At 32.6% G+C, this 26,049-nt stretch overlaps 1 protein-coding gene across 3 annotated transcripts; it reads left to right on the top strand.

Moving 5' to 3' along the window:
• Positions 1-1,037: 1,037 nt before the first annotated feature.
• On the top strand, positions 1,038-21,734 carry LOC120337679 (metabotropic glutamate receptor 4-like). 3 transcript variants are annotated; one of them, XM_039405544.2, is made up of 22 exons: positions 1,038-1,246; positions 2,719-2,768; positions 3,733-3,888; positions 5,381-5,470; positions 6,118-6,205; positions 8,836-8,909; positions 9,605-9,691; positions 10,200-10,293; positions 10,636-10,761; positions 11,855-12,016; positions 12,385-12,540; positions 13,553-13,623; positions 14,046-14,217; positions 15,633-15,773; positions 16,119-16,216; positions 16,429-16,556; positions 16,970-17,102; positions 17,769-17,969; positions 18,388-18,661; positions 18,755-18,837; positions 19,419-19,549; positions 20,034-21,733. In XM_039405544.2, the coding sequence occupies exons 1-22, from the start codon at positions 1,195-1,197 to the stop codon at positions 20,143-20,145; spliced, it is 2,679 nt and encodes an 892-aa protein (XP_039261478.2). In that variant the 5' UTR covers positions 1,038-1,194; the 3' UTR covers positions 20,146-21,733. The 3 variants fall into 3 exon arrangements, with proteins under 3 accessions (XP_039261478.2, XP_039261479.2, XP_039261480.2); XM_039405545.2 differs by lacking the exon at positions 5,381-5,470 and having other exon boundaries at positions 20,034-21,734; XM_039405546.2 differs by lacking the exon at positions 2,719-2,768.
• Positions 21,735-26,049: the final 4,315 nt, after the last annotated feature.

Raw genomic sequence — 26,049 nt, 5'->3', positions numbered from 1 at the left:
GCCAAATTCACATGGCGGTATTAACTTTTGAATATTCACCAATTGATACTCTGTGAATATTATTCGTAGCGCAAAACAAATTTCAAAAATTATATATTTTCCCCCCCTTTTAGGTACAAAACACGATTTCCAGAAACTTTGAGAATGACGTCACAAATGGATTGGGATTATTCATCGGGCTTAGGAACATATAGAATTAGTGTATGTCGTATGAGTGGTTTACTATATCTTTGTTTCGTTAGTGTATTCCGATACAGTAATACAAAACCATTTTTTTTTTAAATCCAACACCTGACTCGTACGTGTACTTTGTTAACCTCTGTTCCTACAAATAATACTGTAATTCAATCACACACATACGTTTGTTGCAACATCGAGCATTTGGTATATATGCGAGTATGAAAACCAAATTTTGAGATACAGTTGAAGCTTATTAGCAAAGGGAAATTCAATTTATAAAAACGAACCATTATTAGATGAGTTAAGATGGGCATACGTTATATATCAGCTACGGAATCACGGGCTTTGAACAGTATTGAAAATTTGAAAAAGATCTTTTTACAAAAATTCAGTTAATTTTACTGCTTTGTGCGTTTTTAAAACGTAAAATCGAAACTATTTGTAACATAGAATTTTAAATCGGTGAGGTAGCTGAATAAAAAAAAACTCTATATATCGGAAATTACGAATTATAAGTTTGTTATGTTACAAATTGTTCTGCTTAGCAGAAATATTGCGCACAAATACAAAAGTAGTTTTATATTAAAGATTCAGAAAACATGTTATCAGTCGACATACCTGATTATTTATGAGTATATGAACCGACGAAAATATGTTTTTGTTGGGTAAGTGAGTCTCATACCACGTTTTAATTAAAGGATTATGCAGTCTGTAGTTCGAAAAACAATGCTGATAGTCGAAAAGAATAAAATACAACATACAGGAATTTATTAAATTTATTTACTATCACCAAAGGCTTGCCAAAATATATTCTTTTATCTAGTTTACTTTTTTGTTTTTCCTGTATACATATGCGGAAACCTAAAACGTAGATGTATTTAGTTACAGTATGACTTTATTTGTCACGTTGCTCGTGTCATATGTCAAAGCATTGTAAAAGAAGTTGTCAGGTTTATTGATCGAGCATTTTGTGTCAATTTTGCCGGATACAAGGTGTAGATTTAGCGACAAATAATGGATTTATTCGATGCCAAGTCCTTTTGTTTCATCGTGATGAATTTGATATGTGAGTATTGTTCATTTTTAGCATATACCCTATATTAAAGGCGTGGATATCACAATATCAATAAATATTAGTATTTGGTGAATTAAGGGGCAAAATCAATGTTTATATTGTCACATTTTTTCAAAGGTATTTTCAGAATTTCAGCGTTTTAGTCTGACAAAAATAGAGCTCTACATAGCCCTATTAACTGTCATATACGGGTCATGTCGCAACATATAAATCTTAATATCATATGGTAGTTTTTTTGCTTGAAATGTTTGGCTAAATTCGGCTTTAATTACTTCAAAAAAATAATTTACTAATTCCAGATACTGATTGATGGGTGTCGTTGAACTAATACTTGCCTTGAAACCAATAGTAAGCGTAATAGCCAAATTATATGAAGGTGTAATAAGGTGAAACAAATAACAATATTGCCGGCAAATGTTTGATTTTTGTACTATTTTCGTACTTTTAATAAATGATTAGGAAAAGGGGCATTTGGTTGTTTTGCAAAACGCAAAATCTACAAGCTCAGCCATGCGCATGAGCTAACTCTAAAAACTATTTAAAGGGCTAAGTAAACTGAGGTTATACGCATATACGATTTCAAGCGATAACAAAATATACTATGGAACTTTATTGTAATATATTCAGCCTAATATGCCACTCGTACAGTATTCTATATCGAAATTTTGATTTTATTGCAATTAAGAAGAAAATGCAATTAACTGTAAATGAATGTTTTTTCCCTTATTAGAGTATGATTTGAGAAACACACGGATAAAACCGCAAATTGTGGGTTAGAATGAAATATATATATAACGGTGCACCCAGTTTCTGCTCCCTATTGAGGCTAAATCCGTATTATTTGTTAATATAGATTCATTATTGAACATGAAATGTGCATATTGCTAGTTTTTCTGAATTTGTCAATACTTGAAAATTGAAAAGTCTTTTAGAAAGCTACATACGTTTTAAGTTTTTTTTTAGAAAACTCAAAATTTCAGCCTCAAATTTTGTTGTTTAACATTAATTCATGGTAACAATGTTGTGACCTTTGACGTTTGTGCCCATATATTTAAGTATTACTCTCATTACGTCAAGGTATAATTTTGAATAATATAAAATATTAAAAAACACATTTCTCCAATATCACAGACTATGAATTTTTGTTCAAGAAATCTTGTATAAAGAATACCAATTATTTAACATATACTTTATATTAGTGATCCTCAGCAATACTTATTTAAAATTTTCTGAACGAAAATTCGATGTGACCGTCAGAGTGTTAACTAACTTATTTGATTTCACATACGACTTCGTGACTTTTAACGAAACTATTGTACTCCTTTTCCAACGTGTTAAGTATTTAGAAGTAATCATTTAAAAATTTAAATGAAAATACGGAGTGACTTCATTTCCGAGGCTAATTCATTATTTATGATAAGTCGATAGTATGTAAATGCTTCAATGACAGATATTATTTTCAGGTATCAAAACTTTGACAAATGCGAGTGAAGAATACGTTGATCCTGCCGAAGTAATTCATTAATTATTTGATATATTACTGTACTTCATGTATTTGCGTCTAATTAATCATTGCTGCAATGTTTGTATAAAAAATTATCGTGCTTTTTCGGCATGTAGTGTATGTTTTTCAAGAGACATTCCGACATTTAACACTACATTGAAAATCAAGCCCAGCAATTTTGGTGGACGCATTTCAACTGTAAACGTTATCAGCCATCAGGGTGGTTGCTAAAAAAACAGAATTTTACTTACAAAGAATAACCTTTACAGAGTTTTTTAAAGGCATATGTTATATTACGCAGAATATTATAGAATGCAAATGGAATCTAAAAGGTATCAACCTAAAACAACCTAGAACCTGAAATATATACGTATCGAAAAATAAATTAGCAAGCACGCATTTTATTCGTGATCTCATCTGACCTTTTGATTTTGTGCTTTCCTAGCGACCACCCGTATATTAAAGTTTATAAATATATGACTTAATATGTATATCCATGTGTCGTTAAGGTATAATAAACAATTCTTTCCAAACATTTTTATGTACAAAATGTTTGCTTAGGTCTTTTGAGCGTATCGTAAAATACACTCGGAAATTTAAATTGTTTCGCCATTTTTCAAATATGCCGATGATCAGTAAAACTCTCGCAGACAATATATGTGTTCAGTTCTTTGGACTAATGATATACGGCTACTCCAGTGTGTGATAATTCTGAGAGACTTTGACAAACTGAAAAAATTTTGCTTTCAAATTCTTGTTACCTCTGGTACATTTTCATGTCACAGAGTTTTTTCTCGGTCAATTTATATTTTGATGGTAATATTCGAATAAAACAGCAGGAGAGTCGAGTTGATTCTCTGTGACTTCTTCTTGTCAAATACATCCAAGCACACGCATAAAAACATAGTGTAACGAGTAGAACTGATTATTATGTGTTGAGCATACATATAAGTAACAGATTTGTTCTTATCAGGTGATTTATGGAGATTTGGTTCAATTTCGTGACGGTCACATTATAATTGCTGTGCTGCTTCCAATTACAACGAGTGATGAAAATGAAAACTGTCGGAATGAATTTCGCAACGAAGGAATACAAATGGTGGAACAAGTCAACATGGCCATTGAAAAGGTGGTTTTTAATTTTTAAAATTCGTCTTAAAAGTTAAAAAAACAAAACAGAAATATTTTGTAAAATTTTACGAGAAAAAGATCCCATGTATTGATTTTATCTCTTTGAGTTGATCAAAATTTAGACTTTCATATTTTCTACTCTCAACTTAAAATAAACCTAAACTAAACAAGGTATGAAAAATTTACGAATCGAGTGTATTTGAATATACTCTATCATTGTGGATTTCAAATTTCTGTTGATAAACATTAAGTCTTCTTCTTTTATGCGGAAACGATTTTGAAGTTTTTTTCATGATATTTCAATGACGTATATGTCCAAAGATTGATGGTAAATTTCAGATGTATTCAATACCAACCAATTTTAAACTTTGTTTATTAATTTTCAAGATCACTTCCTTCGTTATTTATTTTAAAATTTCCCAAATTCAATTAAACACTATCCTGATGTTAAAACGTTTTTTTTTTATTTTTAAATGTAAAGGAAATTAGAATTTGGGATGAACAAAGAAAAATAAGCTTTTTAGACTTGTGAGGATCATGATTGACACAGAAAAAAACATATATTCATGATATGAGAACAGTTTTAATTAAATATTGTTAGCGTTTAGTTTTTATTACTAGTAACCTATATATAATCAAATTCGTCAGGTAATAATTTCCCCTCTGCAGTTTGAATAAAAAGACCAATTAATCACAGAGGTGAATGGTTGGAATTTTCGCTTTCGATATCCGGGAGTCATATTCACACATTGGTTTGAATTCCAAAAATTTTCTACAAAACCATCAGCTTGTCTAGCACATTTTCTGTCAAATTTGATGACTGGTGTAAAATTTATTTCCACTCAGTATTATAATTTATTTATTTCGGACACGGAGTGAACATGTAGATCGTTTTGTTATGATGCTGCTGTTGTTGTTATTGTTAAGGTTTATTCATTCCTTCTTCTTCTTGGGAAAAAAACGCTTTTCTCATTAACTATACTGGACCAATCGATTTGAAGTTTTAAGTAATTTGAGCGGGTTGTATGAGATTTGTTTTTGTGTACGATGACGTCATCAAAATTGCGCTTCTTGTGGGGTTCGCGTTTGACAATATCTGGTGTCAGGTGAAGTCGTGCGGTACCGGTAGTCTGCTGTGACAGATCGCATACCCGTACTACTGGCTTTTGTGTCCATATTATTGGGCATTTCTATCTTTTTTCAGTTGTAGCTCACAATTATTAATAAAATTGGGTTGGGAAAGTAATTCAGAAATACAGAATTATGTAATTGGAGTAGTAATCCAGTTACCCCCATTTAGATCTAAATTTGTTTATTCAGTTTGGACGTGAATCAAGATTCTATTCTACGCTTTGTTCTGAAACGTATTGGTCACCAATGATGTTTCAAACCAAACTTTAAAAACTGTTTGAAAGGATCCAGAAACTTTGTTGCAATTCAGGATTTATAATTTTTTTGATTTTTGTAACTCGCCTATTTTCTAATTAAAGGTGAATGCTGATGAAAATTTTTTACCTGGAATTAAAATTGGCACTGTTATTATCAACACGTGTCTTTCTGTACCTAACACATTAACAAAGGTAATAAAAAGATATTGTTATTTCTTTATTAAATATACGCAAAGTTTACTGAAATAGCATTGTAATTCAATTCAATAAGCATAATTTAATTTCCAAACCTAAACATACTATGACTCACGTATTGATGGGGCTTTCTGTTCACTGTTATGCCCAGCTGCTCATGAGTAAACACATTGAACAATTCTCCCATTTCTAATGCTTTTTTTATTTTTATTTTAATGCTATTAAACATAGGCTTAATTATTTCGTGTTTGTCGATAGTGTGGTTCGTTGTAGCAATTTGTAAATGTACGCTGTGCATCAGCTGTTTATACTACGGATCATATAGGTTGGAAGAGTAAGTAGTAGGAATTGACAAAAAGTGTATCAAAGACAAGTCAATACACCATGAAATGCATAATCGTAAATACTTCAGAAAATTGGATTGATGAGCGATGTCTGAGAGCAATCATTGGTATTGAACCTGTTCCAGACATTTGGGCGTGATTTTTACTCACTTCAAAACTATCATCTAAGTAAAAAGCGAATAATTCTGCTTTATATTACAATTTTTTTTTACTTACATCCCAATTGCAACCTATTGAAATAAATTACCAAATCCTCCCCCAAAAATTATTGTTTATTTAATAATTTGTATAAATTTACAGGTAATATTTGATGTTTTACGCAAATACATATTAGACAATCAATGTCATAACAGCTGCCTGAATCCTGACGAACCGAGAATTCTAGCAGGTAATCTAATCACTTTGATTAAGTTGAAATAAGATAACATACATCTAGATTCTAGAACGTCACGCCTGTGAATTACACTCTCTATTTGTTATTAATAATGAATAATAATTTGGAGAAATAAAAAATGTTTTGGGCAACAAAGCAAGAATAATTAAATTACAGTTAGCAAGCAATTTATTTATATGGCGCAATTCATTAGCCCAAAAACAAATAACTGGTTAACTAACCCCAAACTCTATATCAGGCCTGGGCAAGTTGCGCCCCCAAGGTCGCGTCCGGCCCGCGAGCAGATTTTTAGATTAAGACTCGCTAATAAGCCGGCACCAATAATTTATATCTGGTTTTAGGGATATACAACAGCGTAAAACTTTCAGTAAAACTTAATTTGGTGCTATTTGTTTGTGTTTTTGATATTTCAGAGATATGTTACTTGTATTTCATGGGAAAAATCTTAAAGAAATTAATACAAACCCATTTTAAATACCGCTTTGGCGACTAAAATGACTCAAAATTGAACAAAAAACGTTTTTTTTTTCTAAATTTCGATTTATTGTTGAAGTCGATTTTACGAATCAGGCTCCCACATGCAGTCATCATTGCTGTATTGTCATTGGTAACGTGTGTTTACGATCCAATTATGCAGCGATAGTGTCTACAAAGGGCAAATTGCAGATGTAACATTCACATCAATATTCAGCTAGTACAATTGTATGGTCTCATTCGATGTCGCCTTTTCCGCCACAAAATTCAGTTCTTTTCAGTCATTTGAGACTGTTTTAGACGAAACTGTGTTAGAATGGGTTCAAATATCCATAAAAAAAAATTCTCTAGGTGCAACAGTATGCAGGTGCAATTGTCGTGGGTTCAAATTACGGGTTTAAATGTACGTGGGTTCAAATGTAATGGAACCGAGCAAAGTCTTTGCTGCGCTTCAACAAGTCCTCGATTGTTAGGTTTGATGGCAGACTAAGTAGCGCAGAGCTGACTATAGTCTGCGATATCCTGCTGTGTTAGCACGCGACTCAATAAGCAACTTGTTAACATTATACGAGTTGCAGAGTGTTCTCATTTTGACTTAATTATGGATACATCTCAAGTTAGCAAAAGAATACTTGAAAAAACACTTCAGTGATTAAGAAGAAACGCAACGTACATGAAGAAGGTCGCAATTTAAAAAAAAAAAATTGGAGTTGGCAATATTTCTGCATTTCTCAAAATTCTAAAGCACATTGTTTAATTTGTCACATTTCCATCAGCCCAATGAAAAAATACAATAAAAGTAGACATTATGAAAATAAGCACAGCAGCCAATAAGACAAATTTGAAGATCAACTTCGAAAAGAAAATTGTCATGTATTTGTATATTATTATAATTAAACTACTACCTACTAAAAATCAATATCAATCACAATTTAAGCGGTCCTATGCCACGTAATGGTAGGAAATGTCGCGAAACGTGGCGGGAAATGTCTGGTTCAAAAGGTCAGACAGTTTGTTTCATTACTGACCTATACATGAAATGGTGAACGTAATATTTTTGCATTACTGAAATTAATCAAACATTCACAAAGAACCGAATTAATGATCATGTGACCTCGGTAATTAGAGGTGGTACTGTAAAACCATTTCAGCCTGATATTAGTAAGCTGGTAGCCCAAAAGAGATGCCAAACGCTAGGACAAATGTACTAAAAACATTAGGTTTATTCTGTATTTTTGTAAATTTTAGTTCTCTATATTAAGATTAAGCCATTTTTATTGTATGTATTATTTATTTCTTATAAAAGTTTGTTCAAAAATGTTTTGGATAGTTGTGTGTAGGAATTTATGTTTTATTGTAATACATACAGTAAATTGCGCAGTGCATGGGAATGCAAGAAATTAATATGGAAACGGCATTTGAAATTTAGGAAAATAACAAAACTTTATTCGACTATTTAATTACAACACAATATATGTAACAAACTATACCTATCTAAAAATATGCTTCAAGTATACATTACTGAAATAGATCAAAAACTGTTTGCGGCCCTTGGCACAATTCCAAAAATGCATTGTGGCCCTGGAAACCCTGGCCCTGTTATAGAGTATAGACCATAGCACAAGCTGCTATGTGCATTCAACTTTGTGACTCTGCAACTAGTATAATTTTGACAAGTCACTCATTGAGTCGCGTGCTAACACAACGGGATATCAACCTTTTTCGACCCAAGGGACACTTTTTTCGTTGAGAAAATCCCGCGGCACAACTCCAGCTGAAAATGTGGGGGAAAGACCTAATATTCCCAATATAAAAGTTATATATTGTTAATATGAGTTTTTTAACATTGAAGAAAGATGTTGAATTGAACATCTTGAATAGTAATGATATAAAAACAAAGACAAAAAGACAAATCACCATCTCAAAATTTCATTTTAATATCAATTCATTGCACCGTTGTTTATGAAATCTACCATGACTCGGATTTGACTTATGACTCGAATAGCAGAGACTCGACTTGACTCTGACTTGAACTTTGATTTGAACCGAGACTAGTATAACCAGCGACTCTACTTGACGCACGACTAGGGATTTAGATATCCCTATCAAAAGATAAAGATGTAAACATTATTTCAACGTAATATTTGCAGGAGTACTTGGTGCTATGAAAAGCTCGGTATCCATGCAGATTGCTAGATTACTTCAGGTTTTTTATATTCCACAGGTGAGTGTATTAATCACTGAATAATAATAAATCAAGAATCAAAAATAATAGCAAAACCATTGCTAACCCATTTGTGAACAATTTTGTACTTAGAAATGTACACGTACAAAATGTTTACATTGTTTTGCATTCTCAATCCATAAATATTTCAACTCTGCAACATTCAGAGAAAAAAGAAATTTACACATAGCGTTGAATGAATATGAATTTAATATCTTTGCAAAATGTCAATAAATACCTAATTACTAATAATTTTTGAGTACATAACAGGATTTCAGAAAATAAATTATATATATATATATATACTGGTTAGTTATATAGTTGTATACTAAATATTACTGATACACTCAGATACACTCGTTTAGAAAATGTTTTGTTGTAAAAATGCGCTCTCTAGTCCCTTTAGATATCAGTATTTAAATATGCAGAAAGTAGCTAAAAGTTCATTATTAATATTTTATTTAATTTTGAAGCCCGATATTCACCTCAAATTTTTCCCTTTTTTCTATTATTCAATTGTACACATTCATATGGCATTCGTTACCATTTTTTTCAATATTTTACCACAATTTTGCTCACTTTTAGGTGTCTGTTATTAGGTGTCATATGACCCGTTTTACTATTTATTTCACCATTAATCCTTTTGTATAAAAATAGTTCCTTTATTGAAATTTTCTACATCGTATTTAAACTAGATCAGCTACTTTTCAACAAATCCAGAATTGAGTGACAAGAATAGATTTCAATATTTTTTCAGAACTGTTCCATCTGACACTAAACAGGTACAAATCAATCAATTCCAATTAGTGTACAATTAGTGTGTGTACAATTTGCAATTCAAATATTTTCGATAAATCGTACAACTAATAAACAATATAATTTTAACATGATTCTCACTTAATTTGTCACTAATAAATACGTTTCGTTGTAAACCATGAAGCTTGCTTCTCTTTTAAAATATCTTTCAAAGTTTTATCGTTCAAATACCTATTTAGTATTTCTTTGCTTAACTATTTATATTCAGCTATAAATGAAAACATAGGCAATCAGTTTGGAGTCGCAGTCAGGTTTAAATTTCCCCTCTTCCCTCTTCTATTGAACGTTTAACACAACCTAAACAATTACAACAAAATTAAATACTGTTTAGCCCCAGTCTTGTATTCAAGTAAGCCAGATTTATGTGCGTTGTATGAGCAATTTTTTTTTTACAATTTCCAAAGTCATCAGAAATCTGTAATGGGCATCTTTGATTGTAAATCTTTATTATTTAACTCAATACTTATGTTCCAGACTCTGGCTATGACGCACTTTATCGAACAAATGGGATGGAATTACGTGTCAGTACTTTATGAAAATGATCCTTATGGAATAAACGGAAACGCTGGTTTGCGAATATTATAATAATTGAGCTGCTATTATTTATATGGCAATATGGGAAGAATTCCCATATTTTTAAAATTGAAGGTTGTCAGGGAAATTTTGTCACACAAACAGTTTCGCCTTGGTGTGTATTCTAAGGTATATTCCGAATAATTGAACAAAGCAGTGTAATCACGTATAGTTCAAATACAAAATATCTGACAGGTAATTCTTTACTAACACGTTAAAACGAGAGTTAATTGGAATAATCATGCGAATAGACAGTAATGTATTCTTATTGAAATTCTATACCAAAATAAAGCTATGATATAATTATAACCATTGCATCAATTTTTTTTATTTTTAGAGATTGTTCATCACTTTAAAGACAATAATATATGTTTTGCTGAAACAATATTGGTCGAGGTTAAATCTAACATGGGTTACTATATCGGTATCGTAGACGATCTGATGAAAAAATCTACTGCTAACGGTTGGTAATCTGTGTTGACATTGTAGGATATCACCGTACTATGGGTCAATTTTAATACACATTGTTGGTACCATAAAATATTGCACAAAGTTTTGTATTTATTGTTCCATTTATTGTTCATCTTTAAAACCTGCTCATTCGAATTATATCTGTAGAATATAAAATAAGTGGTACAAATGTAGTAGGTAAGCACGTTTCATTTGAATGTGCTTACAATACGGCACAAAATTTGAAAACAAATTAAACATTGAATATAAACAAAAGTTTAATGCCCGATGTGTGAACACCACGGTCGCATAGCGGTAACGAGACGATTATACTTTAACTCTATGACTGGGCACTTATTAACAAAAGATCAACAAGTAAGCATGACAAAGGTATAGCAATCGTGAAGGCCTTAAGAGTTTTCATATGAAGTGTTTAAAATGAAACAAAATAATCAAAATTTTGAATCCTGGAAGACTGAGTTGAAATTTGAAAAACTAAAAGTATTATAGTCTTCTAGAGACTTCGGCCATCTTTAGGTAATGAAATTCTGAAATTAATTGCCGAGAGAAAAATTATTTCTTCAGTAACAACACCAATTTAAAAAACAATCCATAAATACACATTATGTCCGATAAATAAGGACAAAAAGCAAATAGAATTTCTTTACATAACTTGATGTTTAATTCCATTGTACGATTTAGTTTTATTCCCTCAGTTATCAAATTATCCCTCATTTACTATTTATGAGTTGACATGAATATCCAGCCTGTTTTGTTTATTTCTGATGTGCCATTTTTGTAGGATCGTTACGTTTTTGATAATATGCATTTTATGGTTTCGCTATAGATAAGCATTATTATGTATAGTTCAGCCTTGATTTGACCCAATTTATCCCTATATTTAGTAAGGTATTGCCGCAAAAAAGCAATAAGAGTCAAGAAACTTATGGATTTAGCATGTTTCAAAAGTATTGTTCTAATGCTAGACAATTGTGTTTGCTCGTACGTACTGGCTATCATTTTTCTAAAACAAAATAAACCAAACATTTTCAATTTTTTCAAAAGCTGGAATGGAATTTAAAATCAATATTTATTTAATATTGCAGCCGTCATATTATTTATGGGGGCATGGTTGGCTGAAAAAATAATAACTGCAACAAAATACGTCGAAGGAGCGGAGAATAAATTTACGTGGATGGCCTCGGATGCATGGATAGAATATTTGCCATATTCCAATGCAGATGAAGCATTCATCCAAAGTATCGACGGTGAATGAAATATGATAATTGCTAATAAACGTTAATTTACCTTAACAATTTTTTCCCATCACCAAAAAGCAGGGCAGTTCTTTATTGCGCCAATATGCTGACTTATTCATTAATTTATTCGCCGTTTGATAATTTATTGCTATTATTTGTGATTATATTTTTTTAATTTTTTTTTCAAATTTAATTACAGTTTGTTTAGTAACTAACATGGACTGAAGCCAATGACAAAAAATTGTTACTCGTGTCTCATTCGATGTTTGTCTACTTCATGCAAACCCATTTGTCTAAAAATAGACTAATTGTTATATTAATGATATAATAATAATTATAGTAATAACATTGCTCATTTTGATTGCTCATTTTTGCAGGTTCTATAGGTTTCAGACCAAATTTTGTTCATAATCAAAACCTCAGTGCCATGATCGAAAATATAACGTTAGATAGATATCAAGGCCTAAACAAAACTCTGAATCCCTGGTGGGAACATTATATCAGTAACACCAACAACTGTTCATTACAAAAAGGTATATCAGATTTATTAATTTTTTTCTGTTTATGTCAATAGGAAGAAAGAAAATGTAAATTATACTATCGCGTATTATGTATTTGGGGGGATCTACAAATTTAGTATACAAATGTGTACTATATTTACTGTAATTTTTCAATGATTTATTTCAAAAACCATTTTCTTGGATCTTTAAACATTGGGTAGTCCGTTTATTACTCTATTTTAGTCATTTATCTACACATTGTCACGCTAACAACCGAATTGCGTAAGTCATTTTTAGCAGTTTTGAGAAAAACGTAAAAAACTTCCTAATGATATTGTTATGCTATTGAGAGTCAATAATTTGCCATGGTTCAATTTTTTGATCGTAGCCGGATTTAACTTAATTTGTATGACGCAGGTAAGTGACGTCATAATGGCGCACTGTGACTTAGGCAGAAATGTGTCTATGACTTGGGGACATACGCAATTTTGCAACTTTACTATATGCACCAGTCCTGAAAACTAAACATTCCAAAAACGAATGTAATTCTCAGTATCAATATAAAAGCCAACCAAGATGAATTGGACTCGGACAGTGAATATCACGAGTGCACGTCTTCCTATACTGTAGTATAAATTCAAATTAATACGCGCTAAGCTAGATTCCGAGATGCAAAAACTCGAGAATACTTCGCGAGGTTATTTTGCCTTTGTAACGTCACAATATTCCCGTGGTAACAATGATAATTCATTATGACGAAACAATTGCACAAATGTGCATGTCATACTAAATCTTCATTTTTATGGATTTCGGAATTCTTAAAATAAAATCTGAGTTAACAGACAGGTGCGCAGCATTACTAAATACCTATTTTATAAAAAAAAAAACTCAAAATCGCCAAAAATGACTTACGCAATTCGGTTATTAGCGTGACGACATTCAACTTATTTTCATTCACATACGATATATATCCAACAGTAATCTTCCATCGGCCCAACGATCACAATAGATTTTTTTTAAATAAATGAATTATTGCATATTTCAGGTAATATGACATATGGGAAGCGAATTTGTTCTTCCAACGAAACAATAAGTGGATTCACTCATTTGGATAATGTAAATATTGTTTTGTTTTTACTATATCGAGTTGTGAAAAAGTTGCAAGTCTACAATTCAACAAATGTTGGCATTGTACCTACTCAAATCTATTACCCATATTCGACATGAATGCTAAATTTAATTATTTAGGTTTTGGATTTATATCGTTAACATGAGAACAATGCACACATAGGTGTGCACGAAGTAACGGGTCTGTTGGGTAATAGGCTTGCCAAAATCGGTCGGCAAAATATCCGCTTGGTGACCCATGTTTCCAGGCGGTCCTGAAATAAATTGTAAAACAAATAATTCTGCGAAAGACAATGTGGTTTTTAACTGACGAAAGTTTGAAAGAGATTGGTTAAGTAGTTAAACGATGCTATTAGTTTATTGTAATAATTGTGTGTTCAAAATAATATATAGCAATATATGATTTTCAGTCCATTGAAGAATCGGTGATGGTTTTTGTGCATGCACTAAATTCATACCATCAGGATATTTGCACCAACATAACAAAGGAGAATGGATTATGCGGGGAATTAAGAGATATGTCTGGAACAAACATATTAGCAAAAGAGTTATATCACTATATAAAGAATGTTTCTTTCACAAGTTAGTTGGTCATTTATTAATTTTTTATGTTTACTAACTTCGCAATTTTTCTAATTACAAGTAGGGTGATATTGAAATATAAGTTGATAATAATTTAATGGGCATAGTGGCGCACTAAAGTGCCGCTAAACCCGATGAATCCTAAAACATTTTGCAAGATTGATGCATTTTCGACAGATGATGTAGAAAAGTGGATGATCCTAACATTTTATGCGTTTTTGCATCTCTATTTAAATAAAATAATAAAATAATTTACAAATTTAGATGTTGTTTATGACCTATCTAGAACAAATTTGTAGGGTGCCCGACAAATTTTTTATTTATTACTAATTAGATAATGACTCTTTTGAAACTATCATTCTCGTAATTAATACCAAGTTTTCTACAAAGGGAATATGTTATCACTGTGATATATCTTTTGAACATTTGTGGTATTTTCTGTATTTTTTTTCGAGGTTCGAACATAACAGTCTTTGAAATTGGAATTTGCAAGAAATACTGGTGCCACTTTGGTATGCGATCTCACTTGCTCAACGTGATCTCAATCGCACGAGGACATTTTTTATAGAATCCAGTACCTAACCCTCTGAGATCGCTTACCAAAGTAGCACCGAAACACCTTTACTTTGCAATGTCGAATATTTTTATAGTTTTATCTTTCAAATGACTATTCGGTACTTCTCCATTTTCCGCTGGAAATGAAAACATGGGCAAAATAAGCCGCAAATCAGCAAAAATACGATAAGAATCAAAGTCCATGTCAAACATGCGCGTCGTTCTTCAATATTGAAGTTGCGTGTGTTACTGTATGCTGCCTTTTAGTGAAGTTTGGGTTAGTTGAAGTATGTAACTTTCAACAAGAATAATTTCAATAGAACAATGCAAAATTTTGGGCAGCACTGTATTTTGTTATGTTTGACTAATAAATTATTCAAGTTGTTTATTTTAAAATTTTTGAGTAATAGAAAAACTACTTCTTATTGGAATATGTTCGTTGGATAAATTCAAATGGGAAAAAAACTATTTTATGCCTTCAATTAAGCTTTTTTGCAAATAGATTGCAAGCAAAATGTAGCTAGTCTTCAAATTTGATTTTCTCAAATCAATACATGTCGAGTATGCATCACGAAATAACCCCTGCGCTAACTAAAAATCAGTAAGTATTTTGACAAGTAATTACTTCAAAGCTGACAATGTATTATTTTCCAAGACATTTATTTTTTAGATTTTAGAAATTCAACAAAAAAGAAGAATGTATGACTAATGATATTAAATATATTACCTAAATATTTAAAATACTTTAATTACATGAGCAATGTAAATTTTGTGAGACGAACTAAAAGTATAATGATAAAAACGGTGGAAATTTATTAACTTACAAAACTCTTGATTCGGTAATGTATTCTTAATTTTAGCTGACGACGGAAGACTATTCGAGTTTGATGAAAATCAGGACGCACCAAGTGTTTATAGAATATCAATTTACAACAGGAACATGTCAAGCGATTACAAAAATACAAACGGCTGGACACCGATTAAGACCTATGATGATAAAGGTAACCAATAACAAATGGCAAATAGATAGGCCTCGATTTTTATTTTTGAACTTGATTTGGAATTTTAGTATTTGATTGGTTCTAACCGATGGTACATATTGTTTAAAATCAAGGGTTTTAATTAAAAAAAAATACTATTGGATTGCCATTAATACTACCAGTACACTTCATCAAAATTTATTGTTAATGCTTAGGAAGAGATTGTACTTTATCTCATAAATTATTAGTGTTATTAGTAATCTTATATTGATTACATACCCGGGCAGGTCCTAGGCAATAAAACTTTTTCTGGAGTTTTATTGATAATCGGATAGAATATTTATTTTATTATTTGTATTTTTCTAGGGTTTCATAATTACAATGTCGACTGGAGACAAGGTGAGGTTTCTTCTGTATGCAGTCAACCATGTATGCAAGGACAAGCTAAGAAAACAGCTGAGCAGGTATCGGGTAACATGGAATAACCTAAAAAGCGAGCCGTTTAAAAATTTATGAAGTTTTATTATTGTATCAATCAGAAGTGTTGTTATCTTGTACTTATCAGAAACTGGCATGCTTCTGTATATTTATTCAGTTTGTGATTTAAATTATAATATTTCTGACTATTTTTATAGCCGGCCATGTTTAATTTTCAATTCTTGTTTACGTTTCACAGTTATGCTGTTGGTTTTGTCAAAATTGTACTGAACGACAATTTGTTTCTAATGGAACTGAATGTGTCGACTGCTCAGAAGACATGATGCCAAATGCTGAACAGGATCAATGTATTCTAATACCAATTCAGTGAGTGTGGAATTCTGTTGATCATTTTAATCATTGCTGTTGATTTAGGGTTTTGAATTTAAATCCGGACGATCTCAACGTGGACGAGACCTGTGGGACAATTATGTGCGCGGGAATTGCTGGACTCCTCGCCTCCGTAGGGTAGTTTACGTAGCCGCTGCTCGGTTACGGCCTCCTCCACAATCAAGTCCATGCATCTGAAACAAATACCTGGCTAACTAATCCGATACCCGACATGGACTGGTTACCTGACGAGAGCCCGTGGTTTGCCATATTATTAAGCCGTCTTATCGACTTTCCTCTCACGCGGGATAAATATGCAAATCCCATCCTCAACATACATCAACGTATCTTTCACTTGCATTCTGCTCTTATGAGATGGATCACACTAATTTGAAAATTTATTATTTCAGAAAACTGGAGTATGATTCTGGTTACACAATCGGATGTTTGGTCGTGGGGGTGTTTGGATTACTTTGCACTTCATTTGTTACTGCGATTTATATCAAATTTAGACACACTGCAATAGTACGAGCTTCGGGAATGGTAAGTGATATCTCCAACATTCTATTTTGCTAAATATTTTTGTATGTTTAAATAATAATAAATTGTGATTTGAGTTGTCAGCTATTTTTATTTACCATCAAAAATTATCATTAATAAAAAACACTTGTTTTTTATTTGTGTCACTTCATATATTGAAAAATATTTTTTTTTACGTCATGGTAAATAGATTGTGAACAAAAGCAGCGTGGTTTAAAATCAAATTATTTCTAAAAAATACTAATCAATACGTCTCAAGTTTGCATTTACACAGCCAAAATCCAGATCTGTTTGGTGAGTTGGCAGAAAATTTTGACAAGCAATCATTTCCGTTTAGGACTGACAATGTATCAGTTTCCAAGTCATTCTATTCAAATTTTAGATTTAAAAAATTTACCCCCGTTAATAAAACGAAATGATTATATTCGGTTTTTCCTTTTAAATATTTCAAATTTGGCAAACTGGTTGTCATTGATTGTATAACGTACAATAGAACGTAACATTGTAATACTTTCTGTGTATACCAATGACCAATTACATTTGCTAGTTTATAATTTTATAATTTGAAAATATACTTTTGGTTTGGATACAGTCGTGTGAGAAAAAATGTAAAATCACAACTAGTTTTAATAAATATCAACAAAAATAAAAAAATAAACATATTTGCAGGAACTGTGCTTCTTTGTGTTGTTTGGGATATTTTTCACATTGACGAATTGCTTTGTTATCACTGCTCCACCGACTATTTTCTCCTGTGCTCTGTCGAGGGTCATACTAGCCATTGGGCCTGCCTGTATGTATTCTGGTCTACTGGTAAAAACGATTCGAGTGGTTTTTATATTTCACTCAAAACGAATCATGTCCACGAGGGTGAGTTACTATAGAGTGTTTTATTTCATTACATTTATTTTGACTATATACTTCAGCAACATGGTCACCTATGCCAGAAGTTCTTAATCATGATTCATGAGGAATTTTCCACTTGTCACATTTTTCAATAGTCACAGTACAGCAGTAGTTGGTTGCTTCTTGATAAAAGATGTTACAATTCCATAAATTGCACTGTATAAGTAGACTTTAATAAACTCTGGTGAAGTAATTATTTTTGCTATAATTCTTGAATATCATTGTATTAATTTTTTATACCAGTTAAAAAAAATATTTGTTACGTCGTGACTTATGAAAGATCAATATTCTTCATTGACTTAATCAAAATGATAGAAACTGTAAAAAAATCTGATACTTTCTCTTTTATACGATTATCAACATTTGTTTTATTTTACTCCAGACGAAAGCCTATCTTGAACCGGTACCGATATTATTCATCACGCTCTTGGTTGTTGTAGTTCAAATTGTGATTCTCATACCATGGCTCGTGATAAATAACCCGAAGGTTACTGTTAAATACTATGAAAATGAAGCATTTTTAACATGTGAACACATTATAAATGAAGAAATATTTGTTGGAATTGCCTACCCGTTTGTAATTATAATTATTTGTACAATTCTTGCTACAATAAACAGAAATGCACCGACTGGATTTCGGGAAACATTATTCATAGGTAAGACTTTGTCATCACAATATTGTTCTTTGGTTCCAATGTGTAGTTTCTTTGTCAGAATATATATATCAATTGAGAAATTTTTATTCCTAGGTTTTGCAATGTATACAACGTGCGTAACGTGGATTGCATTTCTTCCTTTATTTTTTACTCACTCAGCAGAAATATTTAAACAGGTTAGGTGAATTGTGCTATTAATATTTAGCCTATTTTACTGATATTTTTGTTAATGTATATGGCAGAGGTTCCCAAAAAGTGCGCCACGGCGATTTGCTAAGTTACCCCGCACGAACAAAAAGTTTGAGAACCGTTGGTATGAGGTAGAAACAAATCTTATACATTGTATATAGCCGGATTGATGGCAAAGATTCATTAGATTGCATAGCTAGTTCTTTATATCATTAATTTGCAAGTTCATTGTAATCTAATTCTAAACTACCAAGTATAAAATGATCTAATGACTTACATGTTTGAATGCTTTGTTTATCGCATGTTTAAAGAGAATTTATCCATGGATGCATGTTTATTAGAAATCCAGCCATTCTCCTACCGAAAATATATTTTCCCAATCTAAGTAATTTTCTTTTTTTTCGTTTTTGTTAGGTACTACTGGAGTATGCGCACCAAGATGTCGCACAACCTGAACCCTAACCTGGTACACAACCTGAGTTCAGGTTGTGCGCCATCTTGGTGCGCATACTTCAGGAGGTCCTTTTATTATAGATAATTCTAAGCTTATTTGCATTATTTTTCCCAGTTGACAACAATTTCAGTTGCACTGAGTGTTAGTGCAATTACTGTTCTGTTTTGCTTATTTGTTCCTCGGTGTTACACAATGGTATTTTATCCTGAATTCAATACGTCTGAATCGGTCATGGGACATACAGGGTAAGTATACATAAATTCTAGAAAATACTATTTTATTCCATTGATCTTGAAAATTGACTAAATTGTGCTGGTTGGAAAATTATTCGTTGCCGCTGTCAGCAATAAAAAATCCACAATCTGATTTTAATTATGGTTTAATAACAGTATGAAAAAATTTAGGAGATTTAGTATTGCAGAGAATTCAAATATTTAATATTTAAATTATCACCGGTGTTACATCCTCGTTCAACATGTTGTGTGATGTCAATCTATTCGATTTATACCAATAATGTGTTATGATAGAATTTTAGTTTATGATATTTATGATACAAGAGATAAAGGCATGTTACCAGTAAGGTCCATACTAGCCTATTGCTCGGCTATGATAAATATATCCTCAGCAATTTCAAATTGGTATTTAGGCATTTGTATATAAACTGATGACCAAATTGTTTCCTCTATTCTACACTATATAATATCCCACATATCTAATATATCATTTTAGATCATTTACTGGGACGAAACCGCCACGACCAAAAGCAAAAACTGTTGATGGAGTGGAAAATAACGCATATTCAATGAGTCCTACTGCCGACGCTAAACCAAGATCGACGTAATTTTGTGGGAAAAATAAATAAAATGTGCAATGGAACCGTCAACTCATTAAATAATTTCACCTTACAACAAAGTCAATGATATTTAATTTTCTTGTGACTTTTGTCAGAACACAATCCGACCCAAAAAATGAAACCAATACATTTCTTAAATACTTCTACGAAAATGAAGTTAAAATTATTTGATTTAGTTTGGGCCTCCTGGACTACTGCCTATGTATGATTATATCCAAAAGTTTCATAAATCTAGGACGCTTCGTACAAAAGGTTCTCTCTGGTATACGTTCAAAATGACATCCTTGGCCTCTGAGACAGACCTGCATCCTTTGCGCAAAATTGTCACTCACTTACTTGGCTTTCCGCTGAAGCGCACTTTCTACTGTCAGGACATGTCAATAGCAACAATAATGTTTACTGAGACACAGCACTCCCGAAGAAAGTCTTACGGCGAGAGGGGTCTGCAACCTGCGGGCCAAATGACGCCCACAAGGTACAATTGTGCGGCCTGCCGAAAAGTGCCAATTTTGAATGGTGAGCGGCCAGTGGGGGGGGTTAAATTTTCGATCAGCCGGTGCCTTCACAAAAGTCATATTTTTCAGCCGGTTCTTGTTACAAAAAATCATATTTATTTTAGCAAATAAACCAGTAATGCTAACCGTTTTGCTGATCTCATAAAATTCCGTGAGACGATTCTATAGAACCGGTGCGAACCGGATGAATCCCACCACTGTGTGAGGCCCGCGAAGCGAGTTTTGGAATTAGTTTAATCTGGCACGTGCGAGTAATACCAAACCCTTTGCGCCTAAATCAAAGACTCGAAAAATGCAATAACAACATACTTACTTTTTTATTCATTTCTACAAAGTCTTCTTGACATATTGTTTTCTAATAAAATGTTTACATACAGAAAGTTTTTTTTATATTGCGAAGGATCTGATAGGAAAGTGTAAACTCGTAAAAAGTTTTGAGAAAATGTAACCGCAATGTTAAAGATATAAGTTAATTTTATTTATTATCCCTTTATTGTCATAGTACTTTTGAAATGAAAACACTATGTTTCAGGTGGATTAATAAATTCAAATGTACTATTACCTATTACTATTGCTTTGAAATAATCCTTAGGGGAAATTGGAATGGTATGTTCGACTGAGGTATCCTAAATGTTTCGATGTGGACCCTGGGAAGGGTTCAATTTCAGCTTAATTTTGTTGTGTTTTTGTTATCATTTCTATTATGACAGTATGCTTTTAAAATAAATGCGTGTTATAGCGTTCAGTGCCCTTGCAATTGTTTAAGTTCACCTAAATAAATATATGCCTAACGATAACTGAACGGTGACTTATCCTGCTGCCATGTATATGGGATGATCAAATTTCCATTATTCATTACTGTAAAATCTGTTGAGTAGCATTAATTTTATCTGATTTCTTTCACTTGATTTTACCTCTCTCGTATTCTCCATCGGTGCAGATCATCCAACACTTTATCATTGTAATCACGTGTGAAGTCAGGTCACTTTCGAAAGTCATCAGCCTATTTTCTACAGCAATAGCGTTGCTTTTGCTTGAAGTAATTTAGTTGATGTGGGGAATACCTAAAATCCCTCTTTTTTTATTAATTTTTAAATATATGACATAACCTTTGTCTCGCGGTTGATCTATACTTCAGAATTCCTCTAAGTTTTTTCCGTGATTATAGTTGATATCATTGCTCTGGAATTGCAAGAATATTCACCAATTAGTAATTAATTGGAGAGAGGAATTGTTGAAGCCCCTGCTGTCGCATATTGACTCGCGTAAATGCATGTCGGTTATCATTTCTTCTGTTGTTTACGTATAACGTCCGTATCTGGGTTAATCAAACTCGCATAAGGCCTGATTACATGTCCATTAAAACCAGTCCAGCGAACCAGTTCGATTCAGAAACTAGCGCCCTGCGATTACATGTCCAAACCAACGAAATGAGAACAGTTTTTGAGCTACTAAAGCAAATAAGTCATGATTTGCAAACATTGCATATATTTATTCTCAATAAATTCAGAAATTTAATACAAATGTTAATTAAAGTATCAAAATTGAATGCACGTTCTTGATTGAACTTCTGTGAAGTTGTTTGCAGGATATGACGGGTTGCTTTCTCGTTGAAATTTGCCAATAATCTAAGAACAAAATGACAAATTACTTGAGGGCATAAAGGTAGAGGAGTTAGATCATTCAGCGTTCAACGTTGCAGAGTACTGGCACCTGATGCCACACGATCCATTCAAAAAATTACGGTTGGGCTACAGATATCAGCTGGCTACTGTCAGGCCTAATAGCATAAAAAAAGTCGAAAAATTAGCAAAAGCAATTACAGTCGGGACGACCTGAATTTCCAGGAAACGCCCGATACACGAAAAAACGACTCCTAGCACCGGTGTTCAAGTTACCATGGATACAGCAGCAAGGGTGCAAAGCGGCGACGGAATAGTACCGTTACAGCATTACAATCAATCGGCTATATTAGCAATATTTTAATCTTACTCAGGCACATTCGATACCGTTGCTCTGTCATATTCCTTGGGAACACAAAACACTCATCTTAAATTGCACAGCATTCGAAAAAAAAATTAAGTAATGGTTTTGGGGAAATAAGATGTTAAAGACCATTACTTAAATCACTGAATATACTTAACGTTGAAAATATAATGAAGTTTGTAGTATTATCATTAACTTATGACCTTCATAATAATGCGTTACCAAACTGCTTTGACGACATACGTTCAACCAAATAAGTAATTCTGATTTGTTCCTACCCTTTAATTAAGAGTAAATCTGAGCCAGCATTCCCTGTGTTTTACTGGACTAAAACTTTTGAATTTCCTTTCCTTGAATTTGACGACGTTGAAGTTTAAAGAATCTTTTTATGAACAAGTCGAGTCGCATTTAGTTTGCAACTATTAAAAATTAATTTTTCGAAGCCGCGTTGATATATATCATTTTTATATGAAATTAGCTATATTGCAAACGTGTTGATAGTTCGGAAGTAATTAATTATCAAACCTCAAGGCAAATAAATTTCTTGTTGACACTTCATGACAAAAACACTTCGCACCTGCATATTGGTATTTTTTGGGGGTAGCCTATGTTGGACATCTATAATAATATAGACTGTGGTAGCCTATTTTCTTTAAACAGCTGTTAACGTTTGCATGTACATGATTCTTACTCTTTTCTTGATATGGGATCTTGATTATTACGCATGCATGGCTTTTGTTTTTTGTTCAAGTGCTGGTTTTTCCCTATAGTGGTCGTAGGTAGTATAATACAGTTCTTGCAAGATTACTAATTACTCTAACTAGGCGAGTAGTCGAGCTGTATTAGATTCTCCCCTCCAAGTATTAATTTGCTGTTGTCGTTAATTGTAATTTGATGTGGTACTGGCACCTGACCTTATGCCACACGATCCATTCAAAAAAATACGGTAGGGCTACAGACAGTGTTCCCTCTAAGGTGTGCGCGCGCACACAGCTTTCAGAGGCTGCGCACACGCATAGATTTACTGCGCACAGACGTATTTCGATGTAATGTAACAATTTTCTCGATTGGCAGGTTGAGAAAGTTTGTTGTTGGCCCACCCATTACCCGGTTAGAACGCCAAAATTTCTTTATCGGTTTTTGCACAAATATTAGTCATTTCCAAAAAAGTGCGCACACACCAAAATTTATGCGCACACATATTACAAAAAATTAGAGGGAACCTTGGCTACAGAGTACAGATACAAGCTGGCTACTGTCAGGCCTAATAGCATGAAAAAGTCGAAACTCTAAAAAATCTTTTCAGGAACAAGTCTCATTTAGTTTGCAACTATTGAAAATTGATTTTTCGAAGCGCGCTGATATATATATATGATTTTTATATGAAATTAGCTGTGTCATAAACGTGTTGATAGTTCGGAAGTAAATATTTATCAAACCTCAAGGCAAATAAATTTCTTGTTGACAGTTCATGACAAAACCACTCTGCACTTGCATTTTGGTATTTTTTGGGGGTATGTTGGACATCTATATTAATATAGTTATTGTTCCTGCAACTGCTAATCACTGTGGTAGCCTATTTTCTTTAAATAGCTGTTAACGTTTGCATGTGCATGATTCTTACTCTTTTCTTGATATGGGATCTTGATTATTACGCATGCATGGCTTTTGTTTTTTGTTCAAGTGCTGGTTTTTCCCTATGATGGTCGTAGGTAGTATAATACAGTTCTTGCATGATTACTAATTACTGTAACTAGGCGAGCAGTTGAGCTATATTAGATTCTCCCCTCCAAATATTAATTTTCTGTTGTTATTCATTGTAATTTGATGTGGTTTTTTATCTTTTATGTAAGCTATCATTTTGTATTTAGATAAGGTATTGCTGTGGAATGTACTTGATGTCCAAAGTTAAGATAGTGTGATAAGATTAAAACCAAGTGTTCTTGGCATGGTGTTATAACTTTTTCTGTGTCCCAAACAGCATTTTTCAAATCATCTGTATATCAAATTAAACATTTATTGATCAATAACCTCCTCAATTGAACAATTTCTTAATCTTAAAATAATAGTCAAGTCAAGTTTATTTTTTCCAACCAGTAAAAAACATGCAAAAATATGAAGAAAAAATGATATTTAAATTACTGGGGAAGGGAAGCCGCGGGGAACCAAAACTGGTTATCGAGCTGCGACACCCAAGGTTCTAACACCTAGTTTGACAGATCGGGGAGAAGAGTTTCAACGAATGCACAATGTTACGTTATATGCAATCGTTGAGGCATCTACTTGCAGATTTATTTGTCAGGCTGCTTCACAATGGTCAAATGAAGTCTACATAAAATTTTACAACAACTGTGATGAATCTTCCATGTTAATTTCAGAATGATCCTGTGCAATAACAACCTTTATTCTTATATTCTTATTCTTTTATAATCTTTGCTCACACCTTTGATAACCAATATATTCCCAAATCCTATCTCAGTACCTTACCGCCTCGATGTAATTATGTACTTATCTGTTACCGGTAGCGTAATAATTAGTACTTTATAGAATCTAGGGTAGATTCTAAAGTCTACTCTAGCTAGACTAAAGTTCAGCTGGATTTGGCTCTGATTGGTGAATGCAGTTTTCTAGCTCTAGCCCACTCCTCCCAATCTAGCTTCTAGTCTTCTCCTGTATCCAATTTTTGGTTGGGCAATTTGAATCTAATCATATCCACCTTTTCGATATTTTTTTTTTTCAATTTATCTACATTGTTCACTCTTGATTATAAAATCGATATTCAATTTGGCAACCGTTATAGAATGATTAATATGGCGTGGCAAATAAATTTGATTTATTTGTTTCTAGTTTACTATGTACCGTCTCAGCGTCTCTTATCTTAAGTTCATCGCGTTTTCCTCACTTTATAATATCTCAGTGGTTGTGTGTGTTCGTGAGAGTGTGTGTGAATTGACCTAATAATTTTAGTTGAGTGAACACGTACCACTTCTTTTTGGAAAATCCTTTTATTTACCATTCTGAACGTTTTAAACCTCACTTAAGGTTTTTTCCTCTCCTAATTCTATAATCAGTTTTATTTGTTTGTTTTTATCAATTATTTTATCGCCTATTGCTAATTGGGGAGTCGAAATAAACTTATTTTTTTCTCTCGTCCGGTTACTAGACCATGTCGGGTATAGTATTAGGTGGCCTTCGCCTTTGGTGAGGAGTCCAGCAACCTTCTCTCACATAATTATTCTTAGTGAATTAGAACCTGCAAATACTTGCCAGTATTGGCAATGTGAAATTTTTCACTTTCCAATGTATTTTCCGTTATTTTCATTGCTCTAGTTTTCCATCATTCGGTTTCGCCCGCGAAAAGAGATAAATGGCAATACCGGGAGATTTCAAC

Source organism: Styela clava, chromosome 10 (genome assembly GCF_964204865.1).
Source record: "Styela clava chromosome 10, kaStyClav1.hap1.2, whole genome shotgun sequence".
Classification (NCBI taxonomy): Eukaryota; Metazoa; Chordata; class Ascidiacea; order Stolidobranchia; family Styelidae; genus Styela; species Styela clava.
The sequence above is the reverse complement of the archived record's forward strand: the minus strand, read 5'-3'. Positions and strand labels throughout refer to the sequence as shown.

Bases quoted from the DNA above. Each gene is read 5' to 3' on its own strand.
- LOC120337679 (XM_039405544.2), top strand. From the start codon at position 1,195: ATGGATTTATTCGATGCCAAGTCCTTTTGTTTCATCGTGATGAATTTG. The intron at 1,247-2,718 runs GTGAGTATTGTT...TATTATTTTCAG, and splicing joins CATCGTGATGAATTTGATAT to GTATCAAAACTTTGACAAAT. The intron at 10,762-11,854 runs GTTGGTAATCTG...TTAATATTGCAG, and splicing joins GAAAAAATCTACTGCTAACG to CCGTCATATTATTTATGGGG.